At 43.7% G+C, this 19,829-nt stretch overlaps 2 protein-coding genes across 3 annotated transcripts; one reads left to right on the top strand and one right to left on the bottom strand.

The window, feature by feature from the left end:
- Positions 1-4,941: 4,941 nt before the first annotated feature.
- On the top strand, positions 4,942-5,784 carry HEPN1 (hepatocellular carcinoma, down-regulated 1). Its single transcript, XM_070491506.1, is given in 3 exon segments — positions 4,942-4,948; positions 5,526-5,593; positions 5,596-5,784. Coding segments are annotated over 3 exon segments (264 nt in total).
- HEPACAM (hepatic and glial cell adhesion molecule) lies at positions 5,311-18,951 on the bottom strand. 2 transcript variants are annotated; one of them, XM_044752199.2, is made up of 7 exons: positions 18,322-18,951; positions 10,083-10,424; positions 9,079-9,360; positions 8,692-8,791; positions 8,092-8,165; positions 7,730-7,800; positions 5,311-7,157 (listed from the first exon to the last, which is right to left on the bottom strand). In XM_044752199.2, exons 1-7 carry the CDS (start codon positions 18,839-18,841, stop codon positions 6,849-6,851), a joined length of 1,698 nt encoding a protein of 565 aa, XP_044608134.1. In that variant the 5' UTR covers positions 18,842-18,951; the 3' UTR covers positions 5,311-6,848. The 2 variants fall into 2 exon arrangements, with proteins under 2 accessions (XP_044608134.1, XP_014704045.1); XM_014848559.3 differs by having other exon boundaries at positions 7,936-8,165; positions 18,322-18,950.
- Positions 18,952-19,829: the final 878 nt, after the last annotated feature.

Raw genomic sequence — 19,829 nt, 5'->3', positions numbered from 1 at the left:
ATTCCATTGTCTGGATGTACTACAGTTTATTATTTTTTTCCAGTTTTATTGAGATATAATTGACACATAACATTGTGTAAGTTAAGTTTAAGGTGTACAACATGTTGATTTGATACATTGATGAATTTCAAAATGATTACCATCATAGCATTAGGTACTTCTTCCATCCCATCACATAGTTACCATTTCTTTTTATTGGTGAGAACATTTAAGATCTACTCTCTTAGTAACATTCAAGTTTATGATACATGTTATTAGTTATAATCACCATGCTGTACATTAGATCAACAACCAACTTGTTGATCTTACAACTGGAAGTTTGTACCCTCTGACCAACATCTCCTCACTTTCCTCTCAACCCCTGGTAACTAGCCTCTACTCTCTGTTTCTCTGAGTTTGTCTTTTTAAGGTTTCATATATAAGTGGTATCATACAGTATTTGTCTTTCTCTGTCTGATGTTTTTCACTTAGACCCTTAAGGTCCATCCAAGTTGTCACAAACAGAATTTTCTTCTTTCTCATGACTGAATAATATTCCATTGTATATAAATATACCACATCTTCTTTATCCACTCATCTTTTGATGCATGAATATGGGAACTTATGTTGTTCTCATATCTTGGCTATTGTGAGTAGCACTGCAATGAACATGGGAGTGCAGATATCTCTATGAGATCCTGATTTCAATTCCTTTAGATCTAAACCCAGAAATGGAATTGCTGAATCATATGGTAGTTCTATATTTAATTTTTTGAAGAGCCTCCATAACGTTTTCCTTAGTGGTTATACTGATTTGCATTCCCACCATAGTGCACTGGGGTTCCCTTTTCTCCACACCCTCAACAACACTTATTATCTCTTGTCTTTTTGATGATAGCTATTCTAACAGAAGTGAGATGATATCTCATTCTGGTTTTGACTTGCATTTCCCTGATGATTAGTACCACAGTTAATTTATCCACTCATCTAGTGAAGGACATCCTGGTTGCTTCCAAGTTTTGCCAATTATGAGTAGAGCTGCTGTAAACGTGTGTGCAGGTTTTTGTGTTGACACAAGTTTTCAACTTTTTGGAGTAAATACCAAGGAGTGTGATTGCTGGATGATATAGTAGGAGCATGTTTAGTTTTGTTAGAAACCACCATACTGTCTTCCAAATTGGTTGTACTATTTTGCATTCCCATGAGCAACGAATCAGAGTTCTTGTTGCTCCACATCCTTATCAGCATTTAGTGGTGTCAGTGTTTTGGATTTTGGCCATTCTAATAGATGTATAGTGGCATCTCATTGTTGTTTTAATTTACATTTCCCTAATGACATGATGTGGAGTATCTTTTCATATGCTTACTATCTGTATATCTTCTTTGGTGAGGTGTCTGTTCAGGTGTTTTGCCTATTTTTAAATTGGGTTATTTGTTTTCTTGTTGTTGAGTTTTAAGAGCTCTTTGTATATTTTGGATAATAGTCCTTTATCAGTTATGTCTTTTGCAAATATTTTCTTCCAGTCTGTGGCTTATCTTCTTATTCTCTTGACATTTTCCTTCAGAGAGCAGAAGTTTTCATTTTAATGAAGTCCAGCTTATAATTATATCTTTCATAGATTGTGCCTTTGGTATTGTATCTTAAAAGTCATTGCCATATCCAAGGTCATCAATGTTTTCTCCTGTTATCTTCTAGGAGTTTTATAGTTCTGTGTAGATTTAAGTTTTAAAATGTTCATCATAATTTCTTCCTTGATGCATGAGTTATTAAGAAATATGTTTTTAAATAGACGAGTGAATGAAGTTTTATATGACTTTTCACTATTGACTTCCAATTCAATTTGTGGTCAGAGAATGTAGTCTGTATGATACTAATTCTTCAAAATTTATCGAGGCTTACTTATTGAGCCTTAAGCACTTTTGAGCTTATGGTCAATTTTTGGAAATTATTTCATATGTTCCTCAGAAGAATATGTATTCTTTAATTGGTGTAGACTTTTATATATTTTCAAAAAACAAGCTTGTATGTTAAACTATTAAAATTTTAGCTATGTTTTTAAGCCTCTTTGATCATTTAGTAATTGAGAGAGGTGGGTTGACATCTTCTATGCAAAAATAGATTTATAATTTCTCTCTGTAACACTGTCAATTTTTACCTCATGAATTTTGAGGTTAATCAGATACACACAATTCAACTTTAACTTTTTTGGTGAAAAGAATCTTTTAATATTATGTGGTTACCCTCTGTAGCAGACATTATTGGGACCCCCTTTATAACTCCTCAGAATTCACATCTCTCTATTCTGAAGCCTGCTTTCTGTGAATACCTGCCACTCTGTTTGGGGACCATATTTGGATACATGCAGGGCAAGCTGGATGTACTGGAGTTAAGGCCCTAGGAGAGCCCTAAATAACGATGGATGGGGATTTGGTGGATCGATAACTCAGTTTCCTTGTCTCTCACTTGGGATTATCCTAAAGTCTGTTTAACACTGTCTCCCAGGGTTTCCCATAGGATTGAGCTATGTAGTCCCACAGTATTAACTGGTTTGATAACAAATCCTTTATCGGCTTTGATCTCTTTCCTGATCCACATCCTTACTGCTCTACTGGTGTTTCCTGAAATAAATTATTTGCACTCAAACTCAAGATACCTTACTTATTCCTAATAATAAAGGAGGCCATCGATGTAATTGAGATTCTTTTTGGGAGTCAAGGGCATACTAGTAATAATAATGCTGGGATAACAGGAGTAAGCCAGGACCGTCTCAGGCAAACAGGATGTAAAGCCATCCTACTAATTAGGCCTTATGTCGTAAAGTCCATTTGTCTTATGTTAATAGTTGCTCCAGCTTCCTTTTGCTTACTATTTGCATGTTTTATCTTTACATTACTTTACTATCAACTTTTCCAAATCTTTGTTTTGGGTGTATTTCATTTAAATAGCATATAGCTGGATTTTTAAAAATATAATCCAACAGATTGTATTTTAACTCATGAATTTAGGCCATTATAATTTATTTATAATCTATAATTTAGCCTTGCTTCTACTGTCTTATTTTTGGCTTTCTATTGTCCCACTTTTCTATGTTTCTTTTTAAAAAAAAATGGATTGGGTTTGTGTTTATGTGTTTCCTTATTCTATTTCTCCCTTTATTGGTTTGGAACTAATACCAATTCTCTCATTCTATTCTTTTAGTGGTTACTCTGATAATGTTTCCTTGAATGCTTAATAAAATCTGAAGTTAGTATCCTTATCATCTTCCCCTCCCTGAAGAATTCAAGGACCTTGGAATAGTTCAATTCTGAAAACTCTCCTCCTATTGTTTTCTTGTATTTTATCTGTCAGGTTTTGGAAACCACAAATTACATATCATTATTGTCATTTTATAAGGCATTATTTAGATTTGCCTACCTATCTCAAACCCTTCTTGTGGAATAATTTTTCCTCTTCCTAAAATACGTCTTTTAGGAGTTCTTTTAGTAGTGGTAAACTGTAGTTTTTGTTTATCTGATAACATCTTGATTTTACCTTCATATTTGGAAGATTGCTTTGATAGGTACAATATTCTGGGGTAATAGTTATTTTTGCTCAATATTTTGAAGATATTATTCCACTTTCTCAAGATTTCCATTATTACTGTTGTCTAAATGTGTAAGATCCATCTTTTTTTCTCTGAGTGCTTTTAGCATCTCTTAATCTCATGTATCCTCCAGTTTTACCAGTTTTATGTAGGTGTGACATCTTTTTATAAATCTTGTATGTTAACCTTCCTATATCTGTGTATTTATGTTTGTATGAGTTCTACAAAAATTTCATTCATTACTCTTAAAATATTGCCTCTCCTTCATCTCTCTAGTCTCCCCTTTGAGCTCTGGATGAAATATGGCTTAGACCTTTTCATTCTACATGCCATATCCCTTAATCTCTTTTTCGTATTTTTCATCTCCTTGTCTGTCTGTGCCTTATTCTGAAAAATCTCTTCAGATACATCTTCCAAATAACTCTCTTCACCTATATTTAATGTGCTGTTTAACCCTTTCTTTTACATTTTTGTTTCAATAAATTACATTTTGATTGATAAAAGTTCTATTTTGTTCCTTTTCAAATTTGGTCACTTTTGCTAGTCTTTTGTTGCTTGTTCATTTTTGTAATTTTGTATTTTATTTCTTCAAGCTTTTCATAATTATTTTATATTTTATATCTGACAATTTCAATATCTGAAAGCCTTGGGGGTCTAAATCTATTGCTTCTTATATCTGCTGACTCTCATTCACGGTTATTTATTTCCTTCTGTGTTTAATGACCTTTCGTTGTCAACTCATCTTTGGTTGGTCTTAATCTCAGACTTAGCTCAGGTTCAGCTTCCCATCTTACCGCTGGCCCAGTCTAGTCTTCCATACAGTGCGGAGAGAAGCATTTGCCTCTGGGTAATCACTGTTCTCTGAGTGCCAAGTAGTCTGGACTCACCTACACTTCCAGACTTTTAGACATGCTGCCCCTTCTGCCTGGAATATGTGTCTTTTCATCCTTTTTTTTCACTTGATTAACTAACTAATCTTTCTAAGACTAAGTCCAGGCCTGTTCTCCTCCAAGATACCTTTGCTGACAACTCGTAATCTGGGTTAGATGTCCCTCTTACTTGCTCCCAGAGTACCCTGTATCTACCTCTGTCATTGTATTTTCCACACTGAGTTGTAATAATCTGCTTATGTGTCTGTCTTCCCCCATGAAGCTGTCTTCTGGGAGAGGTCATGGCATAGTTACGCTGTTTCCCCCGTGTCTAGCACAGGGCTTGGGCCATGGTAGATTAACAAATGTTTGTTGAATAAATGGAAGAACACTTGAAAGAATGAATGAATGATTGGATGAGTGAGTGATGATTTGGGAGTGGACAATTTGGGGTTTGCAAAGAGGGTGAAGGATGGTGAAGGAAGATGAGAAGAAAAGAGAAAAGGGCAATGACTGGTATTTTTAAGCTGTTTGTTTTGTTCTCCTTACTCAAGTGGAATAAAGTTGCCATTTCATTTCATCAAAAGTTTATTGAGCATCCAGTATGTGCTAAGCACTCTGCTAGATGCTAGTAATACAAAGATGAAGATCAAAACCAAACCAAACCACTTCCTTACTTATCCCCCTCCCCACCCCCGCCATTTAAGGCAGATTTGGCTTAAACCTGGGAAGCTGGCCCCTCAGGGATTCAGCAGCAGGGTATGGAGTACTGCATGCTCTCATCTCACCCTAACCTTCACTCCTGCCTCTCAAGGTTGACCAGCACGTACCCCTTCTCCTACCTGCCTGAGCAACTTTCCCCTGCACACATTATCTCATTCTGGCTGAGTCACCTGGGAAGGCTAGGGGAGGGGTTCTGGCTAACTAAAAGGACCTGCAAAAGCAAACTTGCCTAAAAGAACCTGGAGAGGTGCACAGGGACAGGGAACTGGGGGGGTCCTGCTGTCCAGGCAAGTGTGGGGGAGCCAACTAGAGATATTGTTGCCCTTGGGGCTGTGACAAAACTTCCCCTGTGTGGAGTGGTGGGGAACAGGGGCCTTGGGAGTTGCTCTGTGGGATGGTGGAGGGTCAGAGCTGGAGCTTAGGAGGTTGGGGAGGTGCCAGGGATGCAAGGACCCCTAGAGGCATCAGGGAGGAGAGGACAGAACACACAGAGGACCTCCTTCTCTTCCAGCTTTTTAATTGCCCTCTCTCCTCACACAGTAGATTATTGTCTCTCCTATGAACTGGTCAAGAGGCGGTGGCATGGGCATGGCCTGGCTACACAGTGACCCAACCTCTCTGTATTCTGACGTTTGTGTGATTAGGGAGTCTGCTCCTGTCCTGTCTCCTGGGATCCGAGCATCTGGGGGCAGGGCAGGTGGGAGACGGGAGGTCAAGGGTTAGCTCAAGTCCCCCCTGACATGCCCGGGGACAATAAGCCGCCTCCTCCTCCCACCATTTCTCTTACAGCAGGAGAAGGCCCAACAACCTTTCTGGGGATAATGATTGTTTGAAAGGCTTGTTTAAAGAAGCCAGGGAGAAGGCATAAGTGTGAGGGGTTAAAAAACAGTTCTTCACATGATCCAGCTTTCCGGGCCAGGGCAGTGAGTGAGACCCCCTTCTTTATAGGAATAGAAACGGGAAGAATGCTTGGCACGCTGCTGAGGGAGGCTCTGGGAGAAGGTCAAGCACTGGAGGCTTGAGTCCTTTGCCCTTGCTAGGGCCCAGGTCAGGGGGACATCAACCTACTTCAGCTCCTTCCTCACCAGCTGGTAGGTGCCCAGGTACCAGGTGCCCAGAGAAGGGTCCCCCAGGGCACTGCCTTCACAGCGATTCCTCCGATGCCCACAACAGCCCCTGCACACTCAGTAACCGGCCTCTGACTTCCCCTTAGTGTGTGACAGTTGTGCGTTTTGGGCAAGTGGCCTCAAATCTGGGACGGCCAAAAAAAGTGCCCCAGGAACCAGGAGTTCGTTCGGAGGGAAGGGAAGTGGGTGGGAAGCATGAGAACTCCCTAGGAAGGGCACAGGATAGTCACGGGGGTTAGGTTACTGATGTTAGTTTCCATAAGATCCTTGGGGGATTGGGCCGGAAATTTAATAATCTCTATGGTCCTAAGAGGGCACAAGCCATACCCGCCGAGGACACAGCCAGTGAACCCGCAGCAAACGCGATTCGGTTTCATCACCAGATCCACTCTCGGCCGCCCCGCAGGGACCACCCATCCGCGCGCGCTCGCATTGGTCCACACGCGAGACCCGCGCGCCCCCGCGGGGACCTCCCGTCGCCCCTCGCAGGCGGCGGCCCAGCTACCCGGCCCTCCCCCGGCCGCGGGCTGCAGGGCGCGAGCGCCTCCCGGGGGCTCCGAGACGGCTCAGGCGCTGATCTCCACCGGGCCGGCCTCGTCTTGCTCGCGGATCAGGTGCACGCCGGCAGTCCGCAGTGTGCGCGAGGCGCTGCGCGAGCGGCCGGGCGAGCCCGGGGCCCGGGGCGGCGACGTGTGCGTCCGACCGGTGGCGGGGGAGCGCGCTGGGGACCGCGGGTAGCGGCGGGCCGAGCGGATGGGCAGCCCCGGAGAGCGGCCGGGTACTGCCGGCGACACGGAGTAGCCTGGCGGGCCGGGCTCTGTCGCGCTCCGATCTCGAGACTCGGGCGCGGGGTTCTCCTCGGGCTCTGGAGAGTCCTGCAAGGACACGCACCGCAGGGATCAGCGAGAGGACAGCCAGCGGGTCTGGGAGCGCGCCTGGTGTTCGAGGGCGCTGGGAATACTCAGGTGAAGGAGACACCGTTCCCTCCCAACTCCCACCTCTTGGAAGGCCGCAGTCACAGGTGGTTTTCGGAGCAACACATGACACTTAGCATGGTGCCTGGCACATAACGTTATGCTCACATAATGAGCATAATGAGGTGCTCAGTAAATGTTGAAATGCATTAGCTTGAGTGCTTTGTCCCCTTATTCTCTCTTTCCACCTGCCTTGGACAGCCTGGGAAAGAGTTAGTTGTGGGTTAGTGGGTAAATCGCCAGAGTTGATGTCCAAAGCCTAGCCCTGCCATTTGTTTACTTGTTTGATCTGGGCAAGTCATTTCACCTGTCAGCCTTACATTTCTAATCTCTGAAGGGAGGATGACACAAACATTTCTCAGGGTTATTCTGAGTACTATAAAGAGACATCAATATGGTATGGCTACCTAGCACCAGGCATGTGGTAAGGGCTCAATGCTCATTCGTCGGGCACCCAGCCCAGAGCCGCTCACCTTGTCCTTCAGGATATAGAGTGCCATGGGGCTCTTCCGTTCCTGCTCTCCACTTCGTGGGAGGGTGTCTGCTGCATAGGGCAAAGAACAGGGTGGCTGGCCCAGGTACAGAACCCTTCCACCAGCCAGCACCTAAACTCTTTGCTCCCCAAGTGGCCAGTTGAGGCCCCACCACAACCTCCACCAAAGGATACCCAGGGTCCTACCTTGGCTGCACCTCTCCCTGCTCTGCAGTCTTCGTGCAGTTGGTGGAGGAAGGGGCCCTGCAGAGCTGGCTTCCTTGTCTCCCAGTTCTGCCTTTTCCCAGCAGCCCACTGATCTGAGTGCCGCTGGGATGGGTGAGTGGGTGGCTGGGAGCTCACCTTCGGGTTTCAGGCGGTCATCATTCTGATCCATATATTCCAGGGAGTTTTGCTTTTCCAGCTTCCTCTTCTTCCTGCAAATCAACCCACCACCCATGAACAGAGCTATGGAGTGTGAGCAGCAGAAAGTCTAGGGTGGGCACACGAGGGGGATCTGATGGTTGTAAAAGAGGTCTCGTAAGAGGAAGATGGGCTGGGTATGGTGGGAGTGAGATACTCTGTAAACTTTGGAATGAATCGTATCTAGGTTTGCATCCTGAGTCTGCTGCTAGTGTTGTGACTATGGGCAAGTCATTTAACCAATCTGAGTCTCAGCATCATTATCTGTAAACTGCAGATAATCATACTTAAAAGGTAGCACTGCAATCACAAGCACAGTGCCTGGCCCACAAAAGGTGCCCTACAAGTGAAACCATCATTAGTCGTGCTGGGGTTGTTGAGGGTTGAGAACACAGGCTGTGGTTCCGTCTATGACACACACAATGGTAAGATGGATCTCCTGGGAGGAAAGGCATTTAAAGAAACTAAGAAAAACATAGAGCTTGGGGTTCGGTGGAGTGAAAGATTAGGGTGCTCGGGGGGTGGAAACTGGAGAGTTACCTAGACTTTTTGGAGGGTTTCCAGCAGGCACAGACTGTCACCAAGGTCACAAGAAGGAAGATGCCTCCTGTGGACAAGATGATGTAGAGGGAGCTTCTTCCTAGGGAAAGGTGGAGGTGGGAGAGCCTTCAGAGGGGGCAATGGGTGTGGTGAGGAGAGCTTCCTGAGGCGGAAGGAAGAGGAAAGGAGCCCCAGGCAGCATGGCTGGCCAGTGGCGGAGTTTGCCCAGAGCCCATTTCCTATCAGTTGCTGTCCACCACGGAGAGTTGACCCATCTCTGCCTCTCTCTCCCTCCAGTGGCACTCTCTCTGGGATGTCCCTAGCCCCTTATTGGCACCTGCCTCTCAAGATTTTGAGTCCTGAGGGAGGGCATGCAGGGACACTCACTGTATACGGTGATCTTGATGGGCAGGCTGCGGCCCTGGCTGATGGGGTTCTCTACCACACAGCTGTACAGGTTGTCGTCCTCCATGAGCACACGGGTGATGGTGAGCACCTTTTGGTCGGGGGACAGGAGCATTCGCGAGTCATTGAGGAGGGGCTTGCCATCCTTCAGCCAGGTGTAGCTGGGCTTGGTGCCATTCTCGTGTGAGCAGTTCAGGGTGAAGTCCTCGCTGAGCTCCAGCACAGTGGTCGAGGCCACTAACACCTGTGGTCTTGAAATGGGCACTAAGCCCCAGGAGTTGGGGAGCCTGTGAGCCATGGGCCAAAAAGCATCTCCCTTCCCCATTATAATTCTCTACTTTCCAACACATCACAACTCAATTTATGGTCTGAGAGGCCCCTTCAGAAATCGTCAGTCCAATTCTTTGCCATAATCCATACATCCAGCTATTCATTCATTCACTCACTCATTTATTTACCAACTATTTGTTGAGCACCTGCTAAGTTCAGGAAGTACAATGCTGAACAAGACAGCCATGGCCCCTGCCCTTACTTTCCCTTCCCTTCTTCTCAAACACCTTTCCAAGATGTCTTAAACTGACCCAGCCTGGAATGTATTTTAATTGGGCTAAGTCTACGTGCAACTGTCTGTTCAAATATTGGCTCTATCACTTACTAGCTGCGTGACTTTAGGCAAGTTACTCAACCTCTTTGTGCCTCAGTTTCCCCACATGCAAAATGAAGATAATGATATAAATATCCCTAAATTATTGTAAGCATTAAATGAGTCAATATATGCAAAACACTTAGAATAGTTTCTGGCACATAGTAAGCGCGCTATGTATCTTAGCTCTGCTTATCTGCCAACTTCTAATGTCGAATGGGCTCACTCTCAGCTCCCAAGTAGCTTTTTGTGTTGGTTTTCCTGGGTCCAGCTAGAGTGCTGGGCAGACCTTGCCCCAGTCCCAGTCGCTAGTCCCACCTCTTTCCCTGCCAGAGCACTTTACCATCTACAGTGAGGTTGATGGTCTTCTCCCCGGTGAAGGTGTCATCTGTGATGGAGATCTCCACCTCATAGGTGCCTTCATCAGCCAGCTGCAGGTCGCTGAGAAGCAGGGAGCCATTTTCAAAGAGGCGGATGCGATCTCGATAGTCTGGCCGCAGGGTGCCAATGACCTCTGTGCCGATAGACTGTACCACAGTCACTGGCTTGTCCCGCTTCAGCTGCCATTTTACCACAGGCTTGTCGCTGCTAGTGCTGCTGTATTGCACGGAAAGCAGGGCTGACTTCCCCACTGTGCCATGGATCAGGCGCACTGGGCTGGTGATGTTCACCCCTTCCAGGGGCTCTGTGAACAGAGGCCCATGGCAAGACAGCAGTGTCAGGCCCTTTGCTCCTTACCCCACTCCCACCTTTAAGTTCTCTGATCTCTCCATGCCTCACCCTCTGGGCCCTTCATTCCCTGTCAGTCTTTCCTTTTTACCCTTTGGTGCCATCTCTTCTCCCACTGTAGCTCTGGGTGCCTCTGCTACTCCATCTTCCCTCATACACATCTCACTGCCTCAATCTTTGCTTCCCTCTGGCCCTCCGCCTCTGACAGTTTTCCCTATTGCCTTTCTCTTGAGGAAGATTCTAGCTAACCCACATCCTATTGCTCCATTCATAGAAATAATTACTGAGTACCTCCCATGTGCCAGGCACTTTCTCTGTCCTTGGGATATATCAATGAGCAAAACAGAAAGACATCCCTACCCAGTGAAGCTTATAGGTCATTAGACTTGAGGGTGAGTTTGTCCCATTTACTTCTTGATTGGGGATAGGAAGAGTCGGGGGATGGAGAAAGCATGAGAACATAGATTCACAAAGAAAGGAGTGTGCCACAAGATGGTGCCAATAAAGGGGAAGCTGAGGAGACTGAAGACAACTGTACCACTTTCTAGTCATACCAAGAACCTCCCCTGTCCTTGCCCCAGCTGCATGTAGCATCTTACTAGACCTGCTCAGTTCAGAACAGTCCTGCAACTGTGTAGATGGCTTTGGAAATTCACCCAAACTCCAGCCCAATGTGCATCCTCCATGGATGAGGAATTTGGGATGGGTAGAACAGAGTTTGGAATGAGAAAGCGTTGTAAGACTTGGCTCCACCCCTTCCTGGCTGCATGGATTTGGGCAAAGGATCTTGCTAGGCCTCATTCTTCTCATTTAGAAAATAAGGATCCTAACAATGACAATGACTTGATGACTTCCTCATCAAGTTCATGGGGTGGTAAAGCACAATATGTGTGTCAGTTACTGTGTGGGGGAGGGAACACAAGAATAAACATCAGAGATTTGGGCTGTATTGTTGGCTTGTGACCTATGAGAAGTCACTTATCTGTTCGGTGCTCAGATCCCCTATAGGAAAAATGAGTGTTAACCTAGATGGTCTGTCTCATGGGTTCATTCCAGCCCTGAAACTCTGGGATTTTTACCATCTTGTCCAATGGCTGTCCCATCCAAAGATACATCTCATATGTTAGAGATCTCTTAGGAGCTTTGGGGCCCAAACAGATGCTATTCATTGCTGGCACCTGGTCTTGTAGAGAAATAGAGCCACCCAAAGGAGGGTCTTCTGGAGAGGATGGCAGTTGGGAACAGGGCTGAGTTTAGCTGAATAGACACATACATGTCAGTTTCTTCTTTTGACTGTCATTGCCCCTGAGGTTCCCTCTTTCTTTCTCACCCCTATTTCCCATTCAGCTACTGCTGCAGTTTAGAGGTAGGGAAGCTGAGCTATACTGTACCATTCCTTATTCCTGGTGCCTAGAGGACCCAGACCAAACCAGGAAGCAATTCAACTAAAAGGTTAGTTGTGAAGATCAAAGCAAATTTAATTTCCTAAACATACTCAATTCATTTTTGGAACAAGTACTTTGTTAAGTAGTGAGTTCCTCATCTTTGGAAGTGATCAAAGAAAGTCCAACTGACTACTCTTTCATTCCTCTCTGTGTCAGTTTCCTCCTTTGCATAATCAGGTGATGGGACCAGATGGTCTCTGGAGGCCTCCCCAACTCTGACATTCTATGATCCATTACCTGCCAGGTATGTTAGACTCATAAAACCTTAAGCATGGAAGAAATTACTCTAAGGATTAAAGCTGCTGTATATATGGATATTATATGCTTGTTATTAAGAGGAATCTTAATTGGGAGGCTATAGAATGGAAAAAATCAACTATTTTCAAATATTTTCTATTAAAGGTATTTTTATTCCCACAAAACCCTGTATAGAAATGAAAAGAAAGGAAATTTGGTTCCAGACCACCTGCTTTGGTAGAAGACGTGGTGGAGACCAGGGTCTTGTCCTTTCCAATAACTTGGGGAGCTACTAGGAATCCCTGTGGCTCTGTGTATCAGACTGAAATCCATTTGACCACATGATCCTTAAGCCCTCCCTTGAGCTTCCCCTGCGTCCACTCTCTTCCGTCTCATACAAGGTCCCAGTAATCCTTTTTTAGGTCTTTTGCCCCTCAAGTCTGTTCTTTCTGCCAGTTTAAACTTGATTTCTTCTGGATAAAAACATTGGAGAAGATAAAGCTTAGGGATTGCCCTAGCCCTCCCCTTCTCTAGTGGACGCCATCCTCATGCCTGTGAACGTGGGTATGCCCACGAGTTGCAAGGTATATGTACATGTGTTCAGAAGTGAATGGAACAGTCTTTCTCAGAAGCTGACAGAGAACATTTTGCTGAGCAAACACTTTCCCAAAACTCTGTTTCGCCAAAATTGGAGTTGGTATTAAGCTCAGGGTTCCACAACTTTCAAAGGACACAGGGAACTGGGACAAGTGCCCAAACAGGACACAGAAATGAAGAAATGGCTAACAACTACAAACCATGTAGAAATGAAAGGGATTAGGACTATTCAACCTTGAGAAGCGATTAACTTAATCATTGTCCTTGGTCTCTGAGGCATCATTATATAGAAAGTCTCTGTTCCCACCCGAGGCTGAACAAAAGGAAATTGATATGGAAGCAAGGTGTGCCTCTCAACTTAAATAATGCCATATGGGTCAGGTAAATGGCCCCTGGTCAAGCAGGATTTTGACCTACTCTGACACCAAGGAATGTCAAGCTTTGAAGTATAAGAATGTACCTGCCAATAGCCTTGTGTTCCTTTAAGAGTCTCTTCCTTGAAAGAAATCATCATCTACTCATTTTTGCTTCTTTTTGCTGGGTAAAAGTTTTCTTTTACCAGTATTTACCTTAAATTTACCTTTTAAAAGTGCCAATGAGATGGTGCCAAATGTGTATTCTTGAATTTGGTCTATATACACCTAATCAATACCCTCTAACACCACGGACTGCAGTTATGTCACTTTTTATCTGAAGGGGTTTTTGTCTTGTTTGGATCTGTCTCCACGAGGAAGTCCCTCCATCCCTTTGGGCATCACAGATACCCTTCTCTAGTCTTCCTCCAACTATGTTATTTCTTTTTTAAGGTGTGGTAACCAGAACTGCATACAATAATCCAAGAGCAGCACAACGCATAGTTTCTAAAAGGTCAAAAATATTGCTTTCGGTTTTTACTATCCTTCCTAATGAATGATGCTCTGGGAAAACAACCTCCTCCTCTGCTCCTAATATATAGGGGCACCACTGATTGTACACATGTTGGGGTTATTGTGTTTTATTCTTATGCTGTTATCCTCTCGAGACCCACAAAGACCTACAAGAGTGCGAAGTCGTTTTGAATGTCAACCACTCAGAAATGTAGGAGAAAATCAGGAAACAGAAATTGTGAAGAAGGCCCTCGGGATCCAGGAAGAGAGGAGTCTTGGTAGCTTTTTGTCTACGCTCTAAAGAATGTAGATGTTCAGTAATGTGTACCTAGCTAATAGATATCAAGATGGCACACAGAGATTTTCCATGTTTTGGATTGGAACAATCACTATCGTTAAGCTGTCAATTCTCGAAAACTGACTTAGAAATTTAATATGGTACCAATGAAAATCCCAGGAAGTTTACTTTGTAATATTGGCACAAGGATAAACAAATAGATCAATGGAACAGAACAGGGAGTCCAAAACCAGACTTATATCTGATCACTCAACTATAATAAAAATGACTCTGCACTGCAGTCAGGAAATGATTTTGTTTTTTCAATATATAGTGCTGGGCCATGTAGGAAAAAAATGAATCTTGACCCTTCCCTCACACCTTATACAAATATCAATTCCAGACAGATTGTAGATCTAAATGTGAAAAGTAAAACAATAACGTTTTAAAAAGAAAACATAGAAGAATATCTCCACATCTTTACGGCAGACACAGATTTCTTAGGACACAAAACTGATACGCGTAAAAGAAGAAAATGATACATTGTGCCTACTAAAATAAAGAGCTTCTGTTCATCAAAAGACGCTATTAAGAGAGTGAAAAGGCAAGGCATACAGCAGGAGATATTTGCAATACATATATCCTATAAAAGACTCATATCCAAATATATTTTTTAAACTCCTACAAATCAGTAATTGTTTTAAAAATCCAGAATACTCATTAGAAAGCGGGCAAAAGACTTGGAACAGGTACTTCACAAAAAAGGATATCCAAATGGCTACTAAAGATATGAAAAAGACACAACTTCATTAATAATCATGGAAACGCAATTTTAAACTACAATGTGATACCACCTCGTGCTCATTAGGATGGCTAAAATGAAAAAGAGAAGATACAATTGTTGGTGAAGATGTAGAACATCTGGAACTTTCACACACTGATGGCAGGAATGTAGATTTATACAACCACTTTTGAAAGCAATTTGGCCATATCTACCAGAGCTAAACACATATAAAACTCAGCAATTCTACTCTTAGAGGTATATCCCCCAAAGAAATGTGCACATCTGTTCACCAAAAGACACGTCCTAGAATAAATTTTAACAACTCTAGTCATAAAGCCCCAAAATGGAAAAAACCAAAGTGTCTATCAAAGTTGGATAGATAAATAAATGATCATATATTCCTACAATGGAATACTATACAGCACTGAGACCAAATAAATTACAGTTCAAAAAATAACATGGATGAATCTTGCAAATTTGGTGTTCAGTGAAAGAAGACACAAAAGAATGCATATATATCATTCCATCTATATAAAGTTCAAGTTTAAGTTCAACGTTCAAGTTCCAAGTTCAAAGACATGGAAAATTAATCTGTATTAGAAGTTAGGATAACACTGTAACCCTGGGGGAGGGCAATAGTAACTGAAATAGCATGGGGATGCTTCTGAGGTGCTGAAATGTTTTATTTCTTGATCTGGGGGGCTAATTACATGGGTTTGTCCACTTTTCAAATGTTCATCAAACTGTATCCTTATGCTAAATGTATTTTCCTGTATGTAATTTTCAATTGCAAAAAAAAAGACAGCACCTACAATGTGGAGGTGATCTTAGGGCTAAAAGGGTGGAACCTCAGCAAGAGGCTTCTTCCTATTGGGTCTCTAGAGGATGGAATAATTCTAGGATCCTAGAGAGTAAAATCTTGCAAAGCATACATCTAGATTATGGCATGTAGTTTTATGTCTGTAAGTTACTATACTAGTCTCTAGAAAAGCCTTATTTGAATATTCCATGAATTGGGCTGTGATGAATTTAGGAAAGCCTCATTCATCCATATTTTAGAGACAGAGCCTTAAAGACTGAGCATGACTTCTCTAAGACTAGCTTGGTGGTTGCTGCTATAAGCACAAGGGATTAAGGTAAATCTTTGGGAGCCAGGGCCACAAGGTCCAGCCTCCTCTTCAGTGCCAATCTTAAAAACGACATTTCCGAGCCTCCCTTGCAGTTTGGTATGGCCATATGACTGAGTTCTAGCCAATAGAACCAGTGGAAGTGATAAGTATTAGTTATAGGCTTGTATAGTAAAAAGCGGGTATTTTCTTAACTAATGTATTGAAGATGGCAGAAATTCCTTATAGAATCTCAGCTCTTTATTGTTCTTGAGTCTACAGCAGTACAATGGCCTGATCCTGCATTTACCTCTTACCTGCCATAGGTCATAACTAATATCTTGTTAGCATCGTTTATATTTAGAATTTTTGTTGCTATATTTATTGTTACATGTTCCCCACACAGAAGATCCTTTGTCACCTTTTGTTTTTGCTTAGTCACAGTGACTGACAATATCTTTCTATAAGTTTTTCTGTACCATTTGATGATTTGAAAGAGTTTAGGGACATCTGTGATTTGTATATTTCATTCTGCACTTCCTATTCCCAATTTACCGTCTCTATGTCTTCAGCTCTCCTTATTTCCTCAATTCATAATAATTTTCACTGAGACTGCTCTCACTAAGACTAATAGTAACCTCTTACTTGCCATAGCCAATGGACTCTTTTTGGTCCTTCTTATACTGGACCTCTTTGAAACCTTTGATGTTGATTCTCCGGAAAACTCCCAATTCCTTTGACTTTCTGGACACCACAGTCTTCTAGTTCTCCCCCTGTTTCTCTGACTATTCCTTCTTGGTCTCCCCAATGGGCTTTTTTTCCTCTACAAATCTGGGGGTTACTCAGTGTTCCATTTTTAGCCCATTTTCTCCTTCTAGGTGATATTATCCATTTTCATTGTTTTGAATCTCACCTATGGGCTGATAGCTTTCAAATACCTCTCTCCAACCCTGACCTGCTTGCCCCCCAGCTTCAGGCTGTTTAACATTTTCCCACGGTGTCGGATGTCTCATGGGCATTTCAACTTCCACATGGACAATACTAATTATCATCTCATTTGAGGTGATACCCCCCCAACGTTGTACGGGTCTTATATCCCCCAACCCTATCCCATTTTTTGCTTAAACTTTCACACAAAAACTCTACCTCCTTCTCTGAATCCTCCCACTTTCTATCAATCACTGGATCTTGACTTTCCCTCCAAAATATTATCTCAACATGCCTCATTCCCTCTGTCTTTATTCTAATTCCAGTCCATGTTATTTCTCTCCTGAACTATTGCAATAGCCTAGTTATGGATTAATTGTGTCTCCTAAAATTCGTATGCTGAAGTCCTAACTCCCAGTACCTCAGAATGTGATCTTATTTGGCAATGGGGTCATTGCAGAGGTAATAAGCTAAGCAGGTCCTACTCGAGTAGGGTGGGCCCCTAATCCAAAGTGACTGGTGTCCTTAATAAAATGGGAAATTTGGACACAGACATAGGCACAGGGAGAGTCATGTGAAGATTGAAGTTATGCTGCCACAAGCCAGGGAACAACCAGAAGCTAGCAGAGAGGTCTGGCATAGGTCCTTCTCAAGCTCCTTCAGAGGGAGTATGGCCTTGCCAACACCTTGATCTTGAACTTTTAGCCTCCAGAAGTGTGAGAGAATCCATTTCTGTTGTTTAAGGCCCCCTAGTTTGCGGTTCTTTGTTACAGCAGCCCTAGCAAGCGGATACAGCTTCCTTTCCTGTCTCATTTGCCTCCAGTTTCCTCTCCAACACCTCACTGCAGAGTGAGCTATCTGAAATACACGCTGGCCTGTCAGTCCCCAGATTAAAAACCATTCAATCCCCTCCCTCTCCATTGTCTACAGATTAGTTTCCACATTTTATTCAAATGATCTCTGCATCTGTTTGCCCAACTAAATTGTGAATTCCTAGGCTCTCTGGAATAGTGTGCATGTGTGTGCACATGCACACACGCACACACACAAACGCGTATATTTAAAATAAGATCAATTCTCCAAGGAGTTGGTAGGGGGCGGTACAGGAGGTAGGTGTCTATGGCGTGGGGTGAGTTATGAATAGATTTGAGTCACTACCCAAAACCAAGAGACTTAATATCTCAAAGCTTCTTTCATCTCCCTTGCTGTTTTACACTCAGAGAAGCCAGGATGGGGGGTTGGGGAGGCACAAAACTAAGATTTCCTTCACCCCTCCAAGCCCCACCATAATCCCTTGGAAAGAATGCCGGACTGGCCCACGCCAACACGACATCCCATAAGAGATGGCTCATTGCCCTCCATCTAATGTACTGAATGCCGTGGGAGCTCCAAAGTCATGCTTTGGAGCGGGGCAGGGGCTGGGCAGGAGGCACACAGAATGAAGAAATACATTCAACACTAATGGCTGAATTCACTGAGATGCTTCCCACGGCAGCAGAGCTCTCTCCCCTCCTCCCACTCCAAAGGCATTCTGGCCCTCAACGCTCCCCTCCCTCACTTTTGAAAGCCCTGGATCCCCTCTCCAGACCCTTTCTTACCCTTCTGGTCTCCTACCTGTCTGGATCAGAAGAAGGTAGATAAAAGGAGCGAGGCGCAGGGCACTGAAGGCTCTGGACAGGGCTCCTCTTTCTCTCTTCATTTTGGGTGGCGTTCTCCAGCTCTGATGCAGACAATTAGCATGATTTCTCCACTCTGGGCACGTCCCTTTGTACCACTCGGAGTTTCTCTGCCCGAACACAACCCTGCCAACTTCCCTCTGAATACACAGAGCTCTGTGTATTGCTGGACTTGTTCTTTCCTCTCTTTCAGACCTGGCATTTTCTAGTTTCAAAGCCCTACATCCCCAGTTCAGAAGGGGGTATCTGCTTAGGAGATAATCTCGGGTGTGGATCCAGTGTGGTGGGCCCCCGTGGCCCAGCAGTTCTTCACTGTCTGCGTTGAGCCCCTCTACCAGGGGGAGATGAGGATCTGGGCTTAATGAGGGGACTGGGCTGGGACATACACTAAACTGGACCTTGTGTCCCAACCTATCCTGTCTCCCCCTCACCCTTCTTGTTCCTGTGAAGGAGGGCATGTGCCAGGAACAGACCTCCAACAAGCTCCGAAGAGGGAGGAAGAGGAGCTTTTAAAAAGCTGGGGGATGACAGACTCCGGAGAACTGCTGAAGAGATGGAAAATCCTGTTTACCCTAAAGGAAGAAGATTGGAAAATGGCTTGAATTCTATTATTTTCATACATGTCCTGGTTTTACTTGGGATTTTCTCTCCTATCGTAGAATCACATAGAGGCTAGAGACCTCATTCCAGAAGCCACCTCGTTCATTCCCCTGCCTCCAGCCTATTTTCTAGAACATGTCCGAACAAAGATGAAGGTAATACCCTAATAGCCAGCACCCTGGGGTTCTGTTATCAGCTTCACAGCCTAGCCATCTCCTCTTGTCTCGAGGCTGTGATGAGGAGAAACACCCTAGCTCTACTGTGACCCTTCATTACCACGTCCACACCGTCTCATGAGGGCTGTCAGTGGAAGGTATGCTTACTAACTGTGTGATCTTGGGATGGGCTCACAACTTCGTTAAATGTCTGATTTCACATCTGTAAAGTGGGGGAAAGAGTAGCTTGCTTGTAGGAATTGTTGGGAGGTTGAACAAGATTTAGTACAGAGAGTGCCTAGGAAAATCTTTGTTACAAAGATGACATTTTAAACTTTTTTTTTTACCTGCCTCTTCTTCTTTCTCATTCCTATAGGGATCTTTATATCTTGTGAGACCAAAGTTTACAACTCTCCTCTTGATGATCTCTAAACCTGGGCTTAGTTTTGTAAAAGCAGCAGTTACCTGTCAAAATATTCTCTTTCCAGCCTGAGTAGGCCAGGTTTCTAGAACTGAAGACTCGTTGCACAGTCCATCTGAGTCGAAGGATGAGGAGAAGAGTTGGGAAGCACTGGTTTTGAACTTCATGGAGGAACTCCAAAAAATATTCTGAAATACATAAATGAGATTTTTTCTTTTGCGCCTCTGTGTCTATTACTTTTCGCTGACAGCTCAAGGCACTAGTCTGCCT

Source organism: Equus asinus, chromosome 20, assembly GCF_041296235.1.
Source record: "Equus asinus isolate D_3611 breed Donkey chromosome 20, EquAss-T2T_v2, whole genome shotgun sequence".
NCBI classification, from domain to species: Eukaryota; Metazoa; Chordata; class Mammalia; order Perissodactyla; family Equidae; genus Equus; species Equus asinus.
Note: the sequence above shows the minus strand (reverse complement) of the source record. Positions and strands in the feature narration are given on the sequence as shown.

What these genes read in the sequence shown, in the direction of transcription:
- HEPACAM (XM_014848559.3), bottom strand. Translation starts at nt 18,841, where the DNA reads ATGCCCTCCTTCACAGGAACAAGAAGGGTGAGGGGGAGACAGGATAGG. An exon ending in CAGGGAGAGGTGCAGCCAAG is followed by an intron (nt 7,801 to 7,935) that starts GTAGGACCCTGG and finishes TGCCCTATGCAG; the next exon opens with CAGACACCCTCCCACGAAGT. An exon ending in TCTATATCCTGAAGGACAAG is followed by an intron (nt 7,158 to 7,729) that starts GTGAGCGGCTCT and finishes GTGTCCTTGCAG; the next exon opens with GACTCTCCAGAGCCCGAGGA.